Source organism: Anneissia japonica, unplaced genomic scaffold (assembly GCF_011630105.1).
Source record: "Anneissia japonica isolate Jap-2015-1 unplaced genomic scaffold, ASM1163010v1 scaffold288040_len302811_cov187, whole genome shotgun sequence".
NCBI classification, from domain to species: Eukaryota; Metazoa; Echinodermata; class Crinoidea; order Comatulida; family Comatulidae; genus Anneissia; species Anneissia japonica.
This window is the reverse complement of record NW_022715091.1, coordinates 275,077-296,796: the sequence shown is the minus strand read 5'-3', so window position 1 is coordinate 296,796 and position 21,720 is coordinate 275,077. Positions and strand designations below refer to the sequence as shown.

At 33.8% G+C, this 21,720-nt stretch overlaps 2 protein-coding genes and 1 long non-coding RNA gene across 3 annotated transcripts in view; all 3 read right to left on the bottom strand.

Moving 5' to 3' along the window:
- LOC117109160 overlaps positions 1–4,457 on the bottom strand; it is a 17,035-nt gene extending 12,578 nt beyond the window's left edge. The window contains exons 1-3 of the mRNA XM_033251412.1: positions 4,133–4,457; positions 2,479–2,598; positions 1,330–1,422 (exon numbers count right to left, since the gene is read on the bottom strand). Coding sequence (XP_033107303.1) covers positions 1,330–1,422; positions 2,479–2,598; positions 4,133–4,232 — 313 coding nt within the window. The 5' untranslated portion in view covers positions 4,233–4,457. The remainder of the gene's footprint in view (positions 1–1,329; positions 1,423–2,478; positions 2,599–4,132) is intronic.
- Positions 4,458–6,313: 1,856 nt separating this feature from the next.
- LOC117109159 (hyalin-like) lies at positions 6,314–11,232 on the bottom strand. The gene is made up of 6 exons (XM_033251411.1): positions 11,220–11,232; positions 9,302–9,586; positions 8,675–8,875; positions 8,050–8,319; positions 6,839–7,090; positions 6,314–6,645 (listed from the first exon to the last, which is right to left on the bottom strand). The coding sequence occupies exons 1-6, from the start codon at positions 11,230–11,232 to the stop codon at positions 6,314–6,316; spliced, it is 1,353 nt and encodes a 450-aa protein (XP_033107302.1).
- A 1,716-nt stretch (positions 11,233–12,948) lies between these two features.
- LOC117109167 lies at positions 12,949–19,742 on the bottom strand. Its single transcript, XR_004445480.1, has 4 exons — positions 19,517–19,742; positions 15,848–15,950; positions 14,694–14,929; positions 12,949–13,698 (listed from the first exon to the last, which is right to left on the bottom strand). It is a non-coding gene; the product is annotated as an uncharacterized LOC117109167 (long non-coding RNA).
- Between the last annotated feature and the right edge of the window lie 1,978 nt (positions 19,743–21,720).

Sequence of the window (21,720 nt, the reverse complement as noted above, 5' to 3'; positions counted from 1 at the left end):
TATTATTATTATTATTATTATTATTATTATTATTATTATTTACAGTACAAACAGTGCATACTACACCCACATGATAGTAGTGTAGTACACGACTTACGACTTAAAACTCTATTTTCTTGGGCAAGAAGCATCGACAGGAATGTAGGGCTATTTCATATGTGACACACAAACACCAAGGATAGCCCACTTAGTCAGAAAACTTGGTGACGGCTCTCTGGTAATAAATCATGGAGTACACCGGGGGAAAAACAATCAATCCCCTCTTTTCCGAAGGGTACATACATACATACACACGGACAATATTGCACACTGAGATTAATTAATAATGAAACGTCATAAACGTAGCTTGTATGGCCTAATGTGTCCGCCTTTTAAAATCTAAACAAGGTTCATTATATACTAATACGTTTTCTTCATTTTTACATTCTGATATATTACAAGTTCTTAAATGCTGAACTTATACAAATTAAAAAAATAAAAGGATGTGTTGATATTTTATTAAACACAACATCAATATTAGCATAATATCTTTACAGTCTGGTAATTCTACTTTACAAAAAGGTAAATTCTACCCTAATAACTTACATGATAATGTTGCATTATTCAATTTTAATATGGTAAGGGGCTAGCATCATTTAAATATACTTTCTGCAAGATATATGATTGTGACCTAGGTGCGTGAAGGCTTATTTCTTCTTAAAAACCTACTTAACTAGGACGTCATAATTTAAATTATATTTATATGAACGTGTGTTAACATGATTTTTAATAACAATCCTATTTAATTTTGTAATCAATTAACAAATACAATTAGAATACACTGTAAAAAATGTAACTTGCATACGCTGTTAGACGTACGTGTAGAAACGAATGACGAAGCGGGTCGGTTGCTTGATGCGAATAAATAATTCAGGTAATACATTTTCACGTACAAAGCAACGTGTGGCGAAACTATCCACTTCTCAAAATACACAATTGTAAAACAGTATGAAATTATATTACGTGTAAATTAGCCCTTTATACCTAAATATGTTAACACTGTAAAGCCGGGTATTCCCAGCGCCGAACAGTCGTCGACCGCGGCCGACGCGATTCTATGGAGAACGCAACGCCACGACGCGTGTGCAGCGGATCGTTTTTAATGACGATCCGTTCAGACTGCATCCGACAATCAGCAGACGGCGTCGCGTCGTCTAGTGCTATAGGAAGCGGAGTTGGATTCGTCGGTCGACGGTCGTACGACCGTCGACCGACGCAGTGAGTGCCCAGCTCTTAAATAAAAAAAGAAAAAAGAAAAAAAAAAGAAAACACGTATGAACATTTTCCTACCACAACATTCATCTCTGTTATATATAACTATCTTTGAAACGACTGTCGATGCTCCAAGATCAACATACCACCATGGGTTGTTCAATCCACCAGCTATAAAATAAATGAGAACACTATTTTATAAACAAAAGAAAGATATTACATTTGTGACTCACAGACAAATTTGATGAATTATTGAAATTTTTCTTTTAAATTATCATATATTTATTTAGCTTTAAAATTATATATAAGAGAGTTAATTAGTCCACCATAATCTAGTTCCCATATTGTTTATTTCAACAAAGTTTTGTAAGGGTGGTTCTTATCCTGCAGCAACTGATCATTTGGCACCATAAATACATGCAATGAAATACAAATATAAAACCAAAAATGAAAAAAAATAAACATATACAATATACAATAGCAAAATTATATCAACTATACTATTTAAATTGAGATATTAAAAAACTTAATTATGAAAAATCATTTCTAATATTTACAATAACAAAACGAATACAATAATAAATACAATAAGAAAAAAGAAAATATTTGAGAAGTCCTTTAAAGGATATGGTTGTGAAATTAGTTATTATTATTGCTTCAATAGGGTTATTTTTAGATTTACCTTCTTCATCAATATATTATGTTATCTAATATAATTATACAACATTTTGACTTGGTAATTTGAAAAAATATTTAAACCTTTCTGTTTTGCTTTTCCAAAAAATCGATATAATAATAATAATAATAATAATAATAATAATAATAATAATAATAATAATAATAATAATAATAATAATAATAATAATTATTATTATTATTATTATTATTATTATTATTATTATTATTATTATCGTCATCAACATCATCATCATCGCCCTCATTTTAATTATTTGGATTAGCATCTTCTACAAAAAGAATTTATACTCTCCTATCAATCCGAAGCTACTTATGGCTTTGCCATGCCATACTAGATTTAATGTCTGCGTTTTGAAGTTTTATATATTTCTTCACTTACAGATACGATCAGTTATTGAATATATTTGCAGTAAGTTGTTACAATTTACCAACAATGTAATATATTAATAATTGCTTTAAGCTAAAAATTAACGAAATGGCATGTAAATGTGAATACAATTTTGTAACATTTTCTCGTTAATTACCACTTACCGGTGTGAGTACAAGAGTGGGCAAAATAATTTCCATTTCTTCCTCCGTCAACTGCCCTGTCAGCAACACCCGGCCCATGATTGGAACTCTGTGTAGCTTCTTTAAACTCTGACACTAGCTCTATTGTAAAAACAAGAATGAAAATAATAATAATAATAATAATGATGATGATGATGATGATGATGATGATAATAAAAACACGTTATACCTGCCGTTAAAGTGTTGTCGACATTTAAATAAATTATTGTTAATAATGTAAAGGTTCAAACAAGCGAATTTCGCGAGCTGCTGAATCGAAAAGACGTAACTGACGTTTCCAATGTGAACATATCATGCAAACGTCGAGTATTCGAACGTCAGTGCGATGCGCGAGATGGTAAGGGAGATTCCGCCTGCGAATTCGCTGGAGTTGATCTAAGGCCAACTTTTGCGAATTCGAAAAATTTTGACAATTTATGTCAAAGGCTTATTTAATCGATTTTAGAGTCTAATATTTTGTACAAAATACATATAATTTTTTTTTCTTCCCAAAGATTTATGGTTTTTCTCCCCGACGGGGACCTGGCGCTACCCCTGTTTCTTACTATTGAAACTGCATTACAATGTTCGGAACTTTGTATACAACTTTACCATTATCCTAATTTTGCAAGGCTGTTGTATTTATCGCATACAGCAGTATGTAAGTTGCTGAATGTTTAACATTGTTTAAACTCGCAACTGAATTTTGTATGGTTTTGCATCAGCAAATAAGTTAATAACATGATCAAAGTTAGCAATGTTGTCTGCTTCATAACGCTAAATACTAAGTAGTGCCAACGCAGATAGTGGACTGACTGGACTGAAAAGAAATCACAATCTATAAATTTGCCAATAAAAACAACTACATTCAGGTTCTTATTATTAACTAGAAAATATTCATGCCTGACGACATACATCAATTTCGTCGTGTTTTTCCAAAAAGTGCTTAACTTTTTACTCCCATTCTCCCATTTCAGCGCCCCCTCAAACCTGGTTCCCGGGGCAAGTTCCCCTCCCCTTTAACCCCACTAGCTACGCCACTGGCGCTCACAGGGAGCAGAGTTGAATTCGTCGTACGACGGTCATACGACCAAAATTAGGAGAGCGCGAAAATATCAAACATTCTAAAAATAATTGTATGCTTTTCTCTTAAAACAATAGTAGCCCATATAATGATATGATTTTGTTATTAAAGTATCAGTACTCAAGTTACCAAATGGGCAGGTGTTTGATTGGGTAAATGTAAAGTAAAGGTAGGAAATAACCCGTGACGTGCAGATTTAACTAGGTTGAAATGCACACTTTCAACAACTTTTTTCTTCTCCCCAAGTGTGACATCAGTTCAGTGAACTCCCAAGAGGCACTGCCCACTACGGCAGGGGATGCAGAATGGACTAGTACACCGGAATAACCCCTACTCTTCTCGAATGATGGTTCTTTGGAGTGCACACGAGCCAGTTGTGTAAACTGCACCTACCGTTTAGTTACATTATTCGAGAAGACTTTTTCCACCACCAGAACCATAGGCGACAGTGCCGTTCGAACCACTGCCAATTATTGCTGTAGGTTACGCCGTCCCTGTCATATGTAAAGTAACTATTAAATCATTTGATCCCATTTTTGGTGTGTGACTTACCAAAACCATTATTGTCAGCAAAATGACTACAGGTAGATGTGTCAGCAGAAATAAAAATACAGAAGACGGCAATGTATATGCCTACTCGTCCACACAACATGATTGAAGCTCAAGAATCACACGTCAACTACCGGTACCAGCATGCACGTGTCAGTTGATCAACAGGCTTCTGCGAAGTGGAAATTGTATAGTTTAAACGTTGTTTATTATCTCATAATTTTTTTTCTTGAGCACGATCACAACCGGATTGGCCGATGTTGGTCGATTGTTACCTTCCGTGTGAAGCGGTGTTATGCTGTAACCATCCTTCCATGCTACAAACATCTGACGTGGGTCGGAACTAATCATTTCCTTAATTGCATTGTTGTAAGATGAAATCGGAAATTGTGCGTACCGATCTTCATATTCAGTGAACATTGTACTGACATCAGGCAGTAGATGCTGATTCGGTGTCATTGTCTTTCTCTGGTAGTCCTTATAGTTTAAATGATTCACAATAATAATAATAATAATAATAATAATAATAATAATAATAATAATAATAATAATAATAATAATAATAATAATAATTATTATTATTATTATTATTATTATTATTATTAATACGTATGATTTTTGTGTTTTGTTTTTAGGTTTTTTTTTAAATTAAAATATGTGACATTGACTTTTGTAACAAGTCAGAACGAGAAAATGTAATAACACAGATACATGTTTCGTTGCTCTATCAATTAAGGCAGGTTGGTTGGTATACTCACTTGTCTCTTGCGTATTTAGAAATGTGTTTTTAAACGGATAGGCCTATTGGTAAATAATACGTAACAATTGTGAAACATAATTGATGAAACTTCAAACCGTGTACATTATTATAGCAACTAAACAAGAAACTTAAAATACCTATAAATACTCCTGTTGTGAACACGTACTAAGCAAGGCACCATCGCACAAAAAAAGAGGAACCACAAAGGGGATGAATAATGGCTACCATTTACACATCATGCCGAGAAAATAACCAACGTAGTACTCAGGTAAGATTTTTCCTTTCACAGCTAAACGATACAGTGTTATATAGCTCATACTAATATTTAATGGCAAATCATCTTGTTAATATTTAACCACCAAACGTTAAAATCCAGTTTTAGGAGAAACCTTATTCAAACTATAATTAATTTAAATCGTAGTGCCATTAAAATCTCTAATGCAATGATGCACAGAATTTCTCGATAATTGGAAACGAATTTAGTAAAATCATAGGTTTTAAAATGTGGACCTTTTGAAATTAGGAGAGGGGCGTCTGCAATTTTTCCACCCCCTGAGTGAGCCTAAGGAGTAGCCTGTCATCGGCCTATCTATAAAATAATCTTTGTGTATCCTGATAGCTTTTCTGATTATTTAAAGATTCAGTTTGTAGTGGAGCAAAGCTATGTAAAGCCGGGCACTCACTGAGTAATACGCAACGAATCCAAATCCGCTCCGCTCCTCGTGAGTGCTTGAGGACGCGACTCCGTAGCGAAGGCGTGGCGCGCCGTCTGCTGACTGTTAGTGCGAGTCTGAACGAATTGTCATCAAAAACGATCCGTTGCTCGTGCGTTGTGGCGTTGCGTTCTTCATAAAATCGCGTCGGTCAACCACCGTCGGTGAGTTTCCAGCTTAACACCGTTGGGTAAAAAAAATTGATATTGTATAAAGAAAAAAAAATTTTATACCGTAAATATCATTAACAATAATAAAAATCATTAACAATAAGATTATAACATAGAATAATATAAATTAAGAAAACGGTATTGTTACACAATCATTAAAATATTATTTGAATGTATTTGTTCAACTTTTGAAACGACCTAACCTACAGGTAGTCCATTCTCAAAACAGTATCGCATTGGGGTTTATGAACTTTACAGACGATAACAGAATTTAAAATAAATAAGTAAATAATCAATAACTACAGAAACTATAAAACTAAATTTCTAACAATAAATGCGCATTATGAACAGAGTTAATTAAGGAATTATATTATGATCAACGTTTGATTTCTGTACTTGTAAAGTGAATTTATGTTCTATATATATTTTTATTTCATAATATGTACTTTCACTATATAGTTTACCTAAACCACAAAGCATAACAGTGTATGCACAGTATTTCAGCTTATTCAGTCCAAATACTAAAGCGACAGCGTCTAAATTAAAGACGTTTTATATAAGTCAGAGGCTTACTCGTATCTGACTTTCCAGATACGAGAAAGTGAAATTTACAAGAATTCTTGTTTCCTGACTCATTTTTAGCAGTATACTCTACTTCATACGGCGGATAAAATCTTGGGGGAAAAGTTTCTCCAGATAGGTGAGTTGACGTCACAATCACTGGACGTCTGCTGTTGTCAAAGACAGTAGGATAATCCCACGTGACTGTACTAGTGGAGGAACCTGGATCGAGTGCAGCTCTATTAATGCCGAAGTATGTGTCGTAGTAGTTTGTGATATTTGTCGGGCATGTGATAGTCGGCGCTTCGACGTCTGAAATGTGCAAAATGGAAAAGCAATCAGATTTGCAGCATTTCGATAAATACCAGTTATAAAACAATGAATTGTTAATATATTTGCTATTTTGTTATTTTAAAAGCTGTGGCAAAAAAATCCTATAATTTCTAAAAAAGGCCTATAAAATAAGAATTTGAGTATTGAGTAACATCAATATGAATGTGCTTACCTATTATCGTGAAATATACGTAACAAGATCTGCTATTGCCAAACAAGTCAGATGCACTGAACTTTACAGTGTATGGCGGAAACAGTCGAAGAGGAAACGTATCACCTGATGTATATGGGTAACTTTCCCACGTGACAGGCCCTTCAATATTGTCTTCAACTTCTGGAGGAGACCATATGACTGTTGCGAAGGGCTGACCATAATCAGTAACAAGACGATGGAACCCGTATATATAGTCGTGGTAATTAAGTTCTAGGACATGTTATTGACGGTATTTTAGTGTCTGAAATAAGATTTTAAAAAAAACAAAAAAAACATGTAATTGTGATATCTTCTTCAAAATCGTACTGCAGTAGACAATTCTCTATTTAGGGTATTAAGGGTTGTTAAAGTACACATACTTTTCTGCATTTTAATGCTGTGCATCAAATTTTTAATATTGTTTGGTTTATTGATTGATATATGCAATACAAGTATTGGCGAGAAATCTATATTACATTCAATGTGATTTTTTTTTTGCCAGTTCCGTCATCGTAAGTGAGGTAGATCCGCAAGAATACAGTATACTGCAGTAGTACACGTATAAGCATGTTCTGGGGTTTAATGTTAATATAGCCATAGCGATCGAAATGAAATACAATTTTGCACGAGGGAGCGGTGAAAAAGATGTATTAATTTGTCGAAAATTGAAAAACACTTGAAATACATCTGTGGCAACTTCTATTCATTAACAAACAGTATATTGATTATTATGGGGAAGAGTTCACGGCATAGCATCTATTCGATGGATGTGATTAGAGAAAGTATCTTGACTAAAAAAACGTTAATCATTTATTCCAATTAAAAACACTATTATTATTATATTATTATTATTATTATTATTATTATTATTATTATTATTATTATTTGTTCTGTATTGAATTCAAATTGAATATACAATTGCAGCCAGTAGCTGAATTAGAGAATTCTTATTAGAAAATCTCAAATTACAATAAACCAAAGAAGCAACAAACATTATAAACGGAGAGTAGAATAGACAAGAAAGATCTAATTTCAAAGTGCACAATGATACCTATATTAATTAGTATGAAAATATAAAAATAACAAATACGATCAATTACTGTAATTTCATTGACCAATGAATAACAGATGTGATTACAGTATAACGCCTTACCTAAAACAGCGCTACTAATTCGAGCAATTAAATTTACCTGCGACCGTGATTTTGATCAAACATTTTCCTACATTCCAAGCTAAATCTGTCGCCATGTATTCAATAAACTTTGTACCAACAGGAAAAGTTCCACTTTGTGCTAAAGTGATTGATCTGTCATTTAATAAAGAATTAGTCGGCGTAACTCTGGAGTCGTTTGAAAGGCAATGGACAACTGCAACATTATCACTAATCGTGATGTCCCAAGTTACAAGTGCAGATCTTGTTTCTATATGAGTTGGGCATTCAACTAATGGACTTTCCAAATCTAAACAATAAAATGTAAAAACAAGTTAACTAGTAGTAAGAGCACTCCTACTTTAATTTCTCACATAATACCAAATATGATAAGAAATAAAATTGTTATTAGATTTTCTAAAATTGATTTTATTAGATTTTCTAAAATTGATTTCGTTTTAAGAATCTATTTTTATATTATAATTTACATGAAATAGGCCTAAGTTATGTTTTATAAGTGCTTATTATTCATAATGTTCAAAACCTTATATTATGCATTAAGACAACCCCAATTTGCCAAACTTGAAACTTTATGAAGAATGAGCAATATCCCGTATTTCCAGCTTCATCGATTGCAGTGTACGTTATCTGATAGGCAGCATTACTGACACGAAATATGTCACCAGGGTTATAATTTGAATTAACAGACGCCACAGTGCCACTATTGTCGGTAGCATTCGCTAGCAGCCAATACAGCCGAGCAAATCTTGAGCCTTCGTCTGTGGACACAGACCAAGCGGAGTTAGATTCTCTTGAAGCAAAGTTGCTTGAGTGTGACGGGCGATTTACAACAGGACTTTCACTATCTGATTAAAATAAAAATAAATAAGTCTTCAAAGTTTTGCATTTAAAAATTATCAATGCTAGCAAATGATGATGGTATCGAACAATGAACATAATAGAAGGCAAGTAAACTAAAAATTGAGGATTTTCATAATGGTTATGTAGAGGAATATATAGGCCTACGTTTTCAAATGAATTATAGTAGAGTACGTTAGCGTAGAAGTACTTCGTAGTATATTTTTTAGGAAAAAAAAATTATGACCGTAGTATTTCGGCGCCCAATCTAAAATAAGGTAAACATTTTTGCTACAGAAAGTACTGTAAAACCGGTAATTTTCGCGCGAGTAATAATTTACATGAAATAGGCCTAAGTTATGTTTTATAAGTGCTTATTATTCATAATGTTCAAAACCTTATATTATGCATTAAGACAACCCCAATTTGCCAACCTTGAACCTTTATGAAGAATGAGCAATATCCCGTATTTCCAGCTTCATCGATTGCAGTGTACGTTATCTGATAGGCAGCATTACTGACACGAAATATGTCACCAGGGTTATAATTTGAATTAACAGACGCCGCAGTGCCACTATTGTCGGTAGCATTCGCTAGCAGCCAATACAGCCGAGCAAATCTTGAGCCTTCGTCTGTGGACACAGACCAAGCGGAGTTAGATTCTCTTGAAGCAAAGTTGCTTGAGTGTGACGGGCGATTTACAACAGGACTTTCACTATCTGATTAAAATAAAAATAAATAAGTCTTCAAAGTTTTGCATTTAAAAATTATCAATGCTAGCAAATGATGATGGTATCGAACAATGAACATAATAGAAGGCAAGTAAACTAAAAATTGAGGATTTTCATAATGGTTATGTAGAGAAATATATAGGCCTACGTTTTCAAATGAATTATAGTAGAGTACGTTAGCGTAGAAGTACTTCGTAGTATATTTTTTAGGAAAAAAAATTATGACCGTAGTATTTCGGCGCCCAATCTAAAATAAGGTAAACATTTTTGCTACAGAAAGTACTGTAAAACCGGTAATTTTCGCGCGAGTAAATTTTCGCGCTCAGAGACCCTTTCAACACAGACAGACAACAACACTAGACAAGTGCCACAAGTCTCTAATTTATGGATTTTTAGTAGTACATTAGCGCATTTCGGAAAGCGCCACCAGCGTCAGTTTATGTTGAGAAACTTTTTTGATTAGAATTAGCGTTCCTAATCCCAGAAAAAGTATACTATGTAACGCCATGCAAATAAGTAATATGGAACGCCATTTGTGCCAAAATCGATTTATTCTTAAGCATTTCAACTGAAATTAGTGACTGGAACCCAGTCTAGCCCCCCCCCCCTAATCCGCCCCTGATCAAGGTGTTAAATTAAAGGCTAGCGATCTCGGCAAGGGCTAGAGTAAAGTAGGCCTAGGCTAGGCCTAGTCATCCAGGCTGGCTCATTATAATGTCATTAAAATATATTATATAGTCATATATGTTAAATCAACGAATAAAATGCTTTATAACAAATAAATAGACAAGAACCTTCATTTTACGCAAGAAATATCCATCATTTATGTGTAATAAAAGTTGTATGTTGTCATGGTGAGATAAATTATCTTGACAAGTCGACATAGTAAAAACGTTATGTTGTCATGGCGAGATAGATTATCTTGACAAGTCGACATAATACATATTGTATGTTGTCATGGCGAGATAGATTATCTTGAAAAGTCGATATAATATAAGTTGTATGTTGTCATGGCAAGATAGGTTATCTTGACAAGTCGACGTAATAAAAATTGTATGTTGTCATGGCGAGATAGATTATCTTGACAAGTCGACATAGTAATAATGTTAGGTTGTCTTGGCCAGATTTGGGCCTTTTAGAATGAAACATGCAAAGCTCTTCAATTCTGTGATTGGTTGTTAAATATGTTCACCTTTTACTGGATTTATAATACTATTCCAAAAAAATTCAGAATTAAAAATGTGATGGATATTTAAGCTCTATTGCTAATAATTAACCAAGTTATTTTTAACATGATAAATAATATGGTAGAGAAGAAGCAAGCCTATTCTGTGGTGCAGAAAAAGAAACATTTTTGAACAAGAAATACATAAGCATACACCCAGGTAAAATGCATTGTACTTTAGCATAATGACAACAAAAAATGACCGTAATGCTTGGCGGCGCTCCGTCAGCTTAGTTCTATTCTGTAAAACCTGATTGTAATAGAAAACAAGTGCAGTCATTATGAACAGAGACATTATGTTATCTACAAGATTTTATTGAATATAATATTTACTGTTACTCATAGACAATGATAGAATAAGATGCGACCGTGAGTGGATTTCTCATAATACTTTACTAGTACTGATCATCGTCTAAACATTGCTAGTATTAGGTTTTTTTTTTCTTTTTCTTTTTCTTCATTCATCAAAATGTTTTTCTTAACAACGATAACAAATTCAAGATGAAATGGACCTTATCTTTTTTCTTAATATTATCTTGCTCCATCTATTCAGTGTAGTATTCCATTCTAAAACGCATGTTTTGATATATCTATTTTAGCTGCTCTTATATTGTTGTCTCCATATTTGAGTACTGTACCAATTTCTTGATGTTTAAGTTGGCCTTAAAATACAATTTGGTTGCAACACCTGCCATGTGTATATTCTTATATTTTTCAATGTTTTCAAACAAGCAATAAATAAAATGATGCCACTTAATTTTTTTTTCTTGGCATATGATGGCAATAGCAATGGATACCAAGCCAAAGCAAATCAACTGTCCCCACCTCTCGTCGCATCTCAGCTTCGAGTGGTCCCAATTGCTAAGTCACCACGCTATGTCTGTATGAGGGTGGAGTTCTATGGTTGCTCATTTGAAGGTAAACTTTAACCTTTAAGGTAAACAAAGGGCTGTTCAGGCAGTGGGATAACTGGAAATGGCGCCCTCTATTATAATTTGTTACAAATTGTGGTTTCACTTGACTTGTTAGAGGAAATATAAAATTGATGATGCAAACATTGTTGACACCCTGCAATCTAATCTATTAACAATTATTTACAGATAACATAATACCATATCAGATGAACCAAGGCGAATATAAAGGTACATACAGCCTACGAGATGAATCCTACGATGGAATCAGCACCAATGATTATCTTCACAATGGGCTTGGCCAGTTAATTGATGGCATGTTGGGGGGGCCAATGACTTTCGACTTGCCATCTCCAACTGTTCCCTCCACGATAGGTGACGAAGAAATTGGTGAGAAATTTACTTTTTTTTCAAGATATTTTCACACAGATTTTTATAATTTCAGCTTTTATGTTCAAGTTAATTGCACTATACATCTTTTTATTTGTTATTACTCTCTTTGCTTCATACAGGACAAGTTATGATTGTATACAATTGCATTGTAAAAGCAAATGTAGAAATTTCAAACGAGAAACACATTTGAAAAGGGCCTCGATTGCGCAAGACTTTTTTATACCTTGTTTTGTAAATTTGCTGCCTGCAATATATTACAGGATAGCATAAAAATTCCTCAAATTCCTTGAATATATTGTAAAAGCCTAAAACGTTGATATTAATTGTTGAACCATACTTGGATCCCCAATTAGCATATCCAGTCTCGGTTGTTTCCATCTTCAATGGTTTAATTACTCTGACCTATATTTGAAATGGTTTTGATAATTAATCAACTTCTTATTTTACCAGGGTAGTTGTTGGGAGTGATATTGGTAGGATGTGGACTGTGACTATCAATTTTTCTCATCAGAGAAAAAATATCTATAGCAAGCAATTTCTATAAAGCTTCATAACAGAATTACTTGTTAGTTTTACCTCCCTTCATGCTTTCAACAAATGTTCACGCCTCATTAAAAAAAAAGGTATTACTTCCGTGGAAAATACAAATAATGATGACTTGAAAGATTATGGTCAAAGCTTAAGAAGAATTGGAAACATTAAAAGCGGAATAAATTACAAACAAAATTCATGTATCTGATTTGCCAAGTTCAAACTTCCCATTGTTAAAAATTATTTTTTCCTGATCTATTTGGCTATTTGAAAGTATGAAATTACCACTACCAACAAACATATTTTTCCTAATTTTTGTATTTAAAAGTCTCAAAAACACCTAAAGGTATATAATAAATCACAGCTCACTTTAGACTATACTGGTCACGTTCATGTTAAAAAAAAATTCTTTCTAATTTGTTTTTTAAAAGTCTCAAAACATCTCAAAGTACACAAAAAAAAAATCACAGGTTACATTCCAGTATGCTGGTCAAGTTCATGTGTCAAATTCTCTTAACGGTTTTAAAGGTAGTTTAAATAATGCAGCACTGACCACGGACATAGTAATAGTAGAGTAAGGAATAAGACAATAATATGTCATCAAGTGTGTCACGCTTCTCAAATAAATTACCTGTAATAAAAATAGTCCGTTAAAAGCTGTTAACAAGGAGAAAAGCTCCCATGGTTACATTTTTTTAAAGATGAACTTTTATAAAAGCAATTAAAAATGATCTTATAAGAACTTACATATCAAAAATATAATCACAATAATTATATAATATCTAATTAATATGATCATATTAAACTATGATCCAGACTTTAGACTATTTCCACTTCCAGTAAAGTGTTTCTACCTATTTTAATTGATATTACTTAATATAACCTCCACCATTTTAGTAAAGTGCTCTGACGATTTCAGTGACACCAAAGATAACCTATAATGCTTGCGGTACACCACGTTCTGAAAAGAACTGTTGCTGGTTGAGAATGTCCCGACGTTTCAAAATGGGTTGCTTCAATCGTCTTCAGGAGAATAATATCTGCAGAAAATTCCAAGCAGGGAAATATTTATATGTTTGGATAGTGAGGCTTGCTACTGATTGGTGGACTAAACAATAACTGAGACTACGTTTGAAAAGGCTAATACAAAAAAAACCCACTGTATTCCCAGTATGTGCATAAGAGTGGGTCGTAGCTAGAAACCCAAGGCAATGGCATTGTTTCTAGCTTGAAGAAAGGAAAGCCAAAACATCGCATGGATTCCATGGAGTGTGATGGGAAATGTGTTGCTTGGTTTAGGCCCGAATGAACAACCAAATATCGCTGATGACAAATCCGATATCTTTATGTACTGTATCGTGAATTGTGAATTGTTTATATATTCTCTGGTCCGTCAAGAATGCCAAGATGCTACAATGGCTATCAGTTGGGCTAATTATCACGACATACACGATCGATGTTCTTGTTTGTGGGAGTGTATGACTATAGATGACTTTGGCTGTTCCCGGCTGTGTGCTGGTGGTTTATCCTTGTGTGTTTGAAGAGTCCCAGATAGTTTGTTTATTGGCTAGGTATTAAAATCGTTGAAAGAAATTTCATGTTAATCTATTAGGCCTACTGTACAGTAATAAAATTATAGTCCAAATGTTAGTATCTTACATTATTCTTCAAACCTACTATATTTACTTGCTTATTACATTACTTTTGGGCAAAATACATCTTAGCTTTTACTATTATTTTATAAGAAACTTTACTGAAATCTCAAAAATGTGAAAATGAAACTAAATGTCAAATAAGATTTAATTTAAATTCATCGTACTGCTATTAGTAAATCACTTATATTACGCAGGTGATAACATAACAGTAGCCACAAAAATGTAAAACTTAATAGTGCTATGGAATATAATAAAGAGAGTTATCCAAATAATACGGGAAAAAAACATTTACTTATTATACAAAAAGACAGGCAAGAATTGATAAATATTATAAATCATTACTAGAGTACCACTAAGTTCATTCTCTAATATCTTCCTACCATTTTGTCGGGGTATCCAACATAATGTCTCCATTCTTGCGTTTCATTGTCTCGTCTGTATTCAACTCGGAAACGCCGTGCATGTTGATTGCCTTTCCCATAATGCCATCTTCCCTGCGTGCCAATCCCTGTGATCACTTTTAAGTCACGAAAGTCCACCTCCATGTACTCGTACCGATCAATGGTAAGTAGACCTTCAATACACCAGGCGCCCCTCGCCTTCTTCTGAGTTTAATCTGTAAAGGGTATTGGAAATTGATAACTTAAATATATATTTAAATGTTTAGATTTTGCATAGTAACTTATTAAATCCACGTAAGTATAATACAACAAAACTTGGCTTCATATACCCCAACTTGGATCCAAATCAACATCAAACAATAGGGGTTTCAACACCTAACTCGGCACTGTGCTATGTACTTGAGTAAGGTAAATAACTAAATTTACATTGCTTCTGTCCACCAAAGAGTATGATGGGTACCTATGGCCTTTGCTTGCTACTTCACCTCTAAGGCAGCAACATATCTTAAGCAAATGAACCCAAAAATCAGGAATGCAAAAAAGCTCTACTGAACTGAAATTGAAAGTGCTATAAATGCTTACTAACACATTTTATCATTTTATAATATTCATTACACTATTATCATCTAACTTTAAATTAAAGTGCTTCGCTGACTTTATCCTTAATTTATTTGCTAATGAAATATATTTGTAGAGATTTATGTTCTATCAAAAATAGTAGGGGCAAATAATTTTCGCTGTACTTTATTTAATAGCGAAAGGCCCAGTGATTAATCTCAGATAAGATAGTATAATCCATACGCCATTGAGCCGGGATTCAATATTTCGACATTAATTATGTCGTCATCAGGAATTCCTGACGATAACGTGCATTTCGATATTTGGAGTATGTATTATACTATCTTATTTAACGGGTTGGTGGCGTTGCACCATGATTATAAACAATTCTATACATCATAGGCCATATTAACATTTTTTTTTATGTGTGACAGGATGAGTTTTAAAATTTAAATATCAAAGTATATTCAAAATGCACAATTCTGTATTCCAATCATCTAGGTGAGAGTACACATTCTGGAGACTACATTATAAAAGTCTTTAACCAGATCGCCCAATAGATTCTTGGAACATACCTTCCATACTTAGGACCGTGCTGTGAACTGTGACTACTACTGGTACTCAGCTGGTCAGCTGTAATTTCTTTGGTCATCATCCCAAGGGGATTACGACAAGTATCTGTAAACAATTAAAATGACAATGAAATATAAAAAGTAAAAGTAGGAGCGCCCGAAAATCTCAAACAATCTAAAAAAACAATTGTATGCTTATTATCTTCGAACAATGGTACCTAGAATGGAATACAGAAATAATAAAACTGGGCATAGAACAATTAAATTTAGAAATTATAAAGATTTTAATATAGAATCTTTCAACAAAGAATTACAAGAAAATAACGAAATGAATGACTTAATAACTGGCAATGAAAGTATTGACTCTGTTTGGAACAAATGGTAGCATTCCTTCATAGACATATGTAGTCGACATGCCCCATATAAATCAATAAGAGTAAAAAATAGATTTTCACCATGGATAACACCAGATATTACTCAATTGATGTACTAACGAGATCTAGCAAAGAGACTGTCAAGCACAAAAAACAACACTTTAACCTTATAGAAAATTAAGAAATGACGTCACTTGTAATAAGGAAAGCAAAGATTATTTTGCTGAAATCGAACATAAACATAGGAACAACTTAAATCAATTATGGGATGAGATGAAGAAAATTACAGAAAAAAATATAAACAAAAATATTACTAATCCCAACTTAAACTGTGAAGCTTTTAATGACTATTTTACCAATATTGGAAAAGAAATACAGATACACTTTATTGTCAATGAACACATTTGTGCTTGAGATACGTTTTCCATAGCTACAGTTCAATGTAACTTCATACTTTGCAAAAAATAAGGTTTCCAACTTTTTAAATATTTTTTAAGTTTAAATATCAGACACATTCGATGAACTAACAAAACAGTGGAATGACCAATTCTCGTTTAAAATTATTGAAACCGAAGAAGTAAAAAAGGCACTTCTCAATTTGTCTGACCATAGTAGCATTGATCTCCTTGATTTTGATAGACTTGTTAAGAATGGTATCAACATATATATCTGATATATTATTATATATGAGATTCTCTTTGTAAGATTTACAATATGTCGTTAATGAACGGAGAAATCCTCGTAGATTGGAAGAGCAAGAACTCCACCAATATATAAGTGAAACAAAGAGACGTTAACTAACTATAGACCTATTTCGGTAATTTGTCACATATCAAAGATACTAGAAAAAATAATACAGACTCAAATAACCGATTATCTAAATGAACATAATTTAAAAAAAAAATATAGACCAATATGCGTTTAGAAACTAAAAGTATGATAATAAAAAACAAACACGTTATTCCACCTCATAATTATGCTAAGCATTAGTCTTGGAAACCAGTGCCTTGAAAACATACAGCATATAAGATATCTCTGACTTGAAATTGTTGAAAATTTAACATAACATCACATTAAGGAAGTAACAAAATAGACTAACTATATAATATGCTAAACTTAATCTACTCTCGAAACTAGCCTACACTTTATAAATAAAAATGTATTAGCAAAACTATATCTAACAACAATACAGCCATGTATGGATTATGGTATTTCAGTTTGGGGTAAATAGTAGCAAAAAAATAAAACAGTAAATCCACCGACTGAAAAAGAGGGCAGCATATATAGTTACTAATAACAATCGATATTACACACATGAAAAGAAAAAGTTACAAGTAGCGGGAAACAGTGTAAATATACAGCCAATGATCTTATCAGGGAAAAGCGGGTACAGCCCCCCCCCCCCATTTAAGGCCACTTTTAGCAAAAGGGAACTGATCCCCAGTTTCCGGGCTCCAACTAGGCACCACTACAAAGAAAGACCGGCCAAATCCGGTGGCCTCCGATTCCAGTCATCCCCGACCAGAGGAGTCCAAACAGGAGGAAGGCCTGCAGTCCCACCTCTCCTCGGTCTAATCACTGACTGTATTCAACAAATGATAATTATCAAAATAAATTACTATTTACATTGAGCCCTAGTTACCTAAGTTGTAATGTTTCAATAATAATTAACTATTAATGTTCTTTATTAGAGTTCACGACTATGCAACAAAATTGAAATGGTATTCGACCAACACGGATATAGCACCAGAAACTCGGACCCACTCAATATCGTACCACATAAAGTAAATGTAAAAACAATAAAAATTGCACTCAAATATGCTAACGCGCATATATGAAATAAGTTGAAACGCGAATTGAAAGAATTGATTACCCTTCGAAATTTAAATTAAAAACTATATTTCTTGGAAAAAAAATCTTCATTATTTTAATTAAATATATTGCACTTCAAATTAAGTTGTACATGGCCTATCACATGTGAACGTCCATGTACATATTCCCAGCTAAAAATATTACGTTATAAAAACGTTATAATAACGTTTCAGCTTGGTGAAAAACAGTTATTTTGTAGAACCATATACGTACTTATAACATTACTACGTCACAACGTTTGAACGTTCTTACAACGTTGTGCGAACGTTATTTTGTTACATACCAAACTGAAACGTTCGTGAACGTTATAAGAACGCTTTGTGTTTGCTGGGTTATTATTTATATACATGATTAAACGTGGGCTTGTAATATGTGGCTTTTTATAGTGCATATGACGGCGGATACTTGTTTATAAATGTCTTGACTATGTGTGATATATATTTACGTATTTATATTTCTGTAATGTATAATTCGTATTCTTTCATAATTCTAATTCTATCACTGTTACGTTTTGATCTTTCCAGTTCTCTTGTATAAATTAAAATGCCTTGAACGTTATCTAGCGCGCGTGTAAAATATTGTCAGCGCTTTTTTACCATCCATGTTTGCTTTATTCTAATTTTACTTATGTTTGTTATATATCCTTAGTATAGGCTAAGTTTAAACAGGACCATATGAAAAACAGCCTATAACAATTACCTGATATGTTTTAATCCTTTATAAATATGTTTGAAGTTGTTAATAATAATGATAATAATAATTAATAATAATAATGGTAATAATAATAATAATAATAATAATAATAATAATAATAATAATAATAATAATAATAATAATAATAATAATAATAATAATAATAATATGATTTTGTAATTAAAGCGTCAGTGCTCAACTTACCCGATGTTCATTGGACAGGTGTTTTATTAGGTAAATGTAAAGGTAGGAAGTAAAGATAGGGAATAACCTGTGACTTGCAACTTTAATTAGGCTGAAATGCGCACAGGCTTGGACTAAATTCCTTCTCCCTCAAGGATCATATCATGTCCAATAAACTGCCAAGAGGGCCAGAGGCTCACTATCGTCTCTGTCCAAAACGACAGGGGCTGAATTGACCAGTACACCGGGGTAATCCCCTACTCTTCTTGAAGAATGTACTGGGTCCTTTAAAGTGCACACGAGCCAATTGCGAACACTGGTCCTTATCGGAGAAGACTTGATCCCATTTTGGTATGTGACTTACCAAAACCATTATTGCTAGCAATATTAGTACAGGTAGATTTGTCCGCAGAAATAAAAATACAGACGACGGCAATGTACAGGCCTACTCGTCCACACAACCTAGGCCCGTTACCTAGGGTGGCAACGGGCCGGGTAGCTACAGGCCCTTATTGATTTTGGTTTTTTTCCCTCCAATATTTTACGTCACCTGTAAGCTTATTAGCACAGTATATAAGACCTTGATTGAAACTCAATAATCACACGTCAACTACCGGTACCGCATACACTTCAGTTGATCAACAGGCTTCTGCGAAGTGGAATTTAGTTTAAAAGTTGTTTATTATCCAATATATTTTTTTTCATATTTTCAGTTGATTGTTGCAGTACACCTTCTGGGAGTTCCGTGTGAAGTGGTGTCTTGCTCTAACCGTCGTTCCATGCTCCAAACAATTGACGTGGATCAGAACCAATCATTTCCTTAATTGTATTGTTGCAAGATATGATCATAAATTGTGCGTACCGGTCTTCATTAGTAGACAGTAGTTACTGGTTCGGTGTCATTGTCTTTCTCTATCTGAAAATGCTTTAATGCTTTATTTTAAATACAATATTAGGGCGATATAAGACTTTCGTAACACCCAGGTGGGCAAAGTGCGGCCCTACAGCGATTTATTTGCGGCCCCAAAAAAATAAATTAAAAACCCTATGTGTGCGACCCGCCAAGCAACATTGGCTAGAAAACATCTTGCTTTTACGGCCCGACACCGATCAATTATGTAAAAAGTAACATTAACACTTAGTGGTGTGAAAGTAGTGCTTGGAGGTTTATGGAAGGTCATTAGAAACATCAAAGTTTGGGTGCGGCCCTCAGTGTTAAATCAAAAATTCACTTTGGCCCCCAGACCGATTTTTATGCCCACCTTTGTTGTAATACATCATAACGAGAAAATGTAATAACACCGATATATGTTTCGCTGCTCTATTAACATATACTAAAAACTACTAAGCAAGGTAACATGACGCGCAGAATAAAAATTAATTACACGTTATGCCGAAAAAATACACCAACGCAGTACTCAGGTTTTCCTCGCACAGCGAAAAAATGGCAAAGGATACAGCTTCGTGGGCAGCGGTCTGGCGCAGCGGGAACGGTTTGGTTTCCCAACCTCGAGGTTGGGGTTTCAATCCCAATGTGTCCTTGAGCAAGACATTTTATCTGCACCCAAGAGTATAAATGGGTACCTGGTGTAGTTGCCTGCTCCTGCGCTGATTACCAGCAGCTACACTTGGCATGTGGACCCAATGACCAGGGAAAAGAACTGCGCTTTACAACCGCAAGAAGAGGCTCATTATGAATGCCCATACCAGTACCAGTACAGTGTTATATACTTCATACTAATATCATAAAGTCAAATAGTAGTGCTATTAAAATCACAGCATTTTGAGGTAATTGGGAACAATGTTAGTGAATAATATGTTTAAAAAGTGATTCTTCTGAAATTGGGGGAGGGGTGTCGATAATAGACCCACTAATAAGGAACCGACTATTGTTTATATACCTAGATATCTTTCGCCAAACGATTATAGCGTTTGAAAGCAGGACGTTGCAGATGAGTTTCCAATTTTAATCAAATTATTTACAGTAATTGTATTCCAATTACGCAAGTATTTACACAATTTCAATTTCCGTAATACAATTGACCACTTTTATTTTATAGGCCTTGTATACTTTTATCGATTCGTTACTGATTTATTCTTGTTAATATTTATAATTATTTACCTCTTTATGTTTATTCCAAATGTTGATGTTATATTGTTATTTTGGTTTGTAAGCCATATCTGAAACTTATATAGTATTTAATGCATCCTGTTTGCGTTCTGCTACTTGTTTTAAAAAAAAAAATTCAAGCAAAAACAAATAAAACTTGTCTTGTCCTCTATCAATAGAGGTCTCTGAAATTCATATATGGAGTGATGCTTGAACAAGTATTTTCTTTACTCAGTCGGTTCGGTTAGACGTAAAGAGTTGGTGATCGCTGGTCAGCATAATGTAGTTTTTTTGGCCAGAATTGGCGGTACAGAGGACGTAGTTTGGGCAGAGAGGACATGTGATTCCTCAGGAGATCGATAAAATCATGCCCTCATCGTTATAAAAATCCACCGCCTTTTTTGGCTAAACTACGCCCTCAATACTACGGGGTGAAGTTTAATGATTCTGGCAAATCCCCTTATTTAGCAAAGCCCCTATTTTACGCGAAACACCAACCCCCGAATTTCCTGAACCGTAACGATTCCTCCAACTCAACAAATGCACTTAGACGCACCCAGACTCACACGGAATGTTTTCTGATACTCATAGAACACAAAAAAATACCTCTGGCTTCGGGGGGTTTTTCCGACAGGGAATGCGCC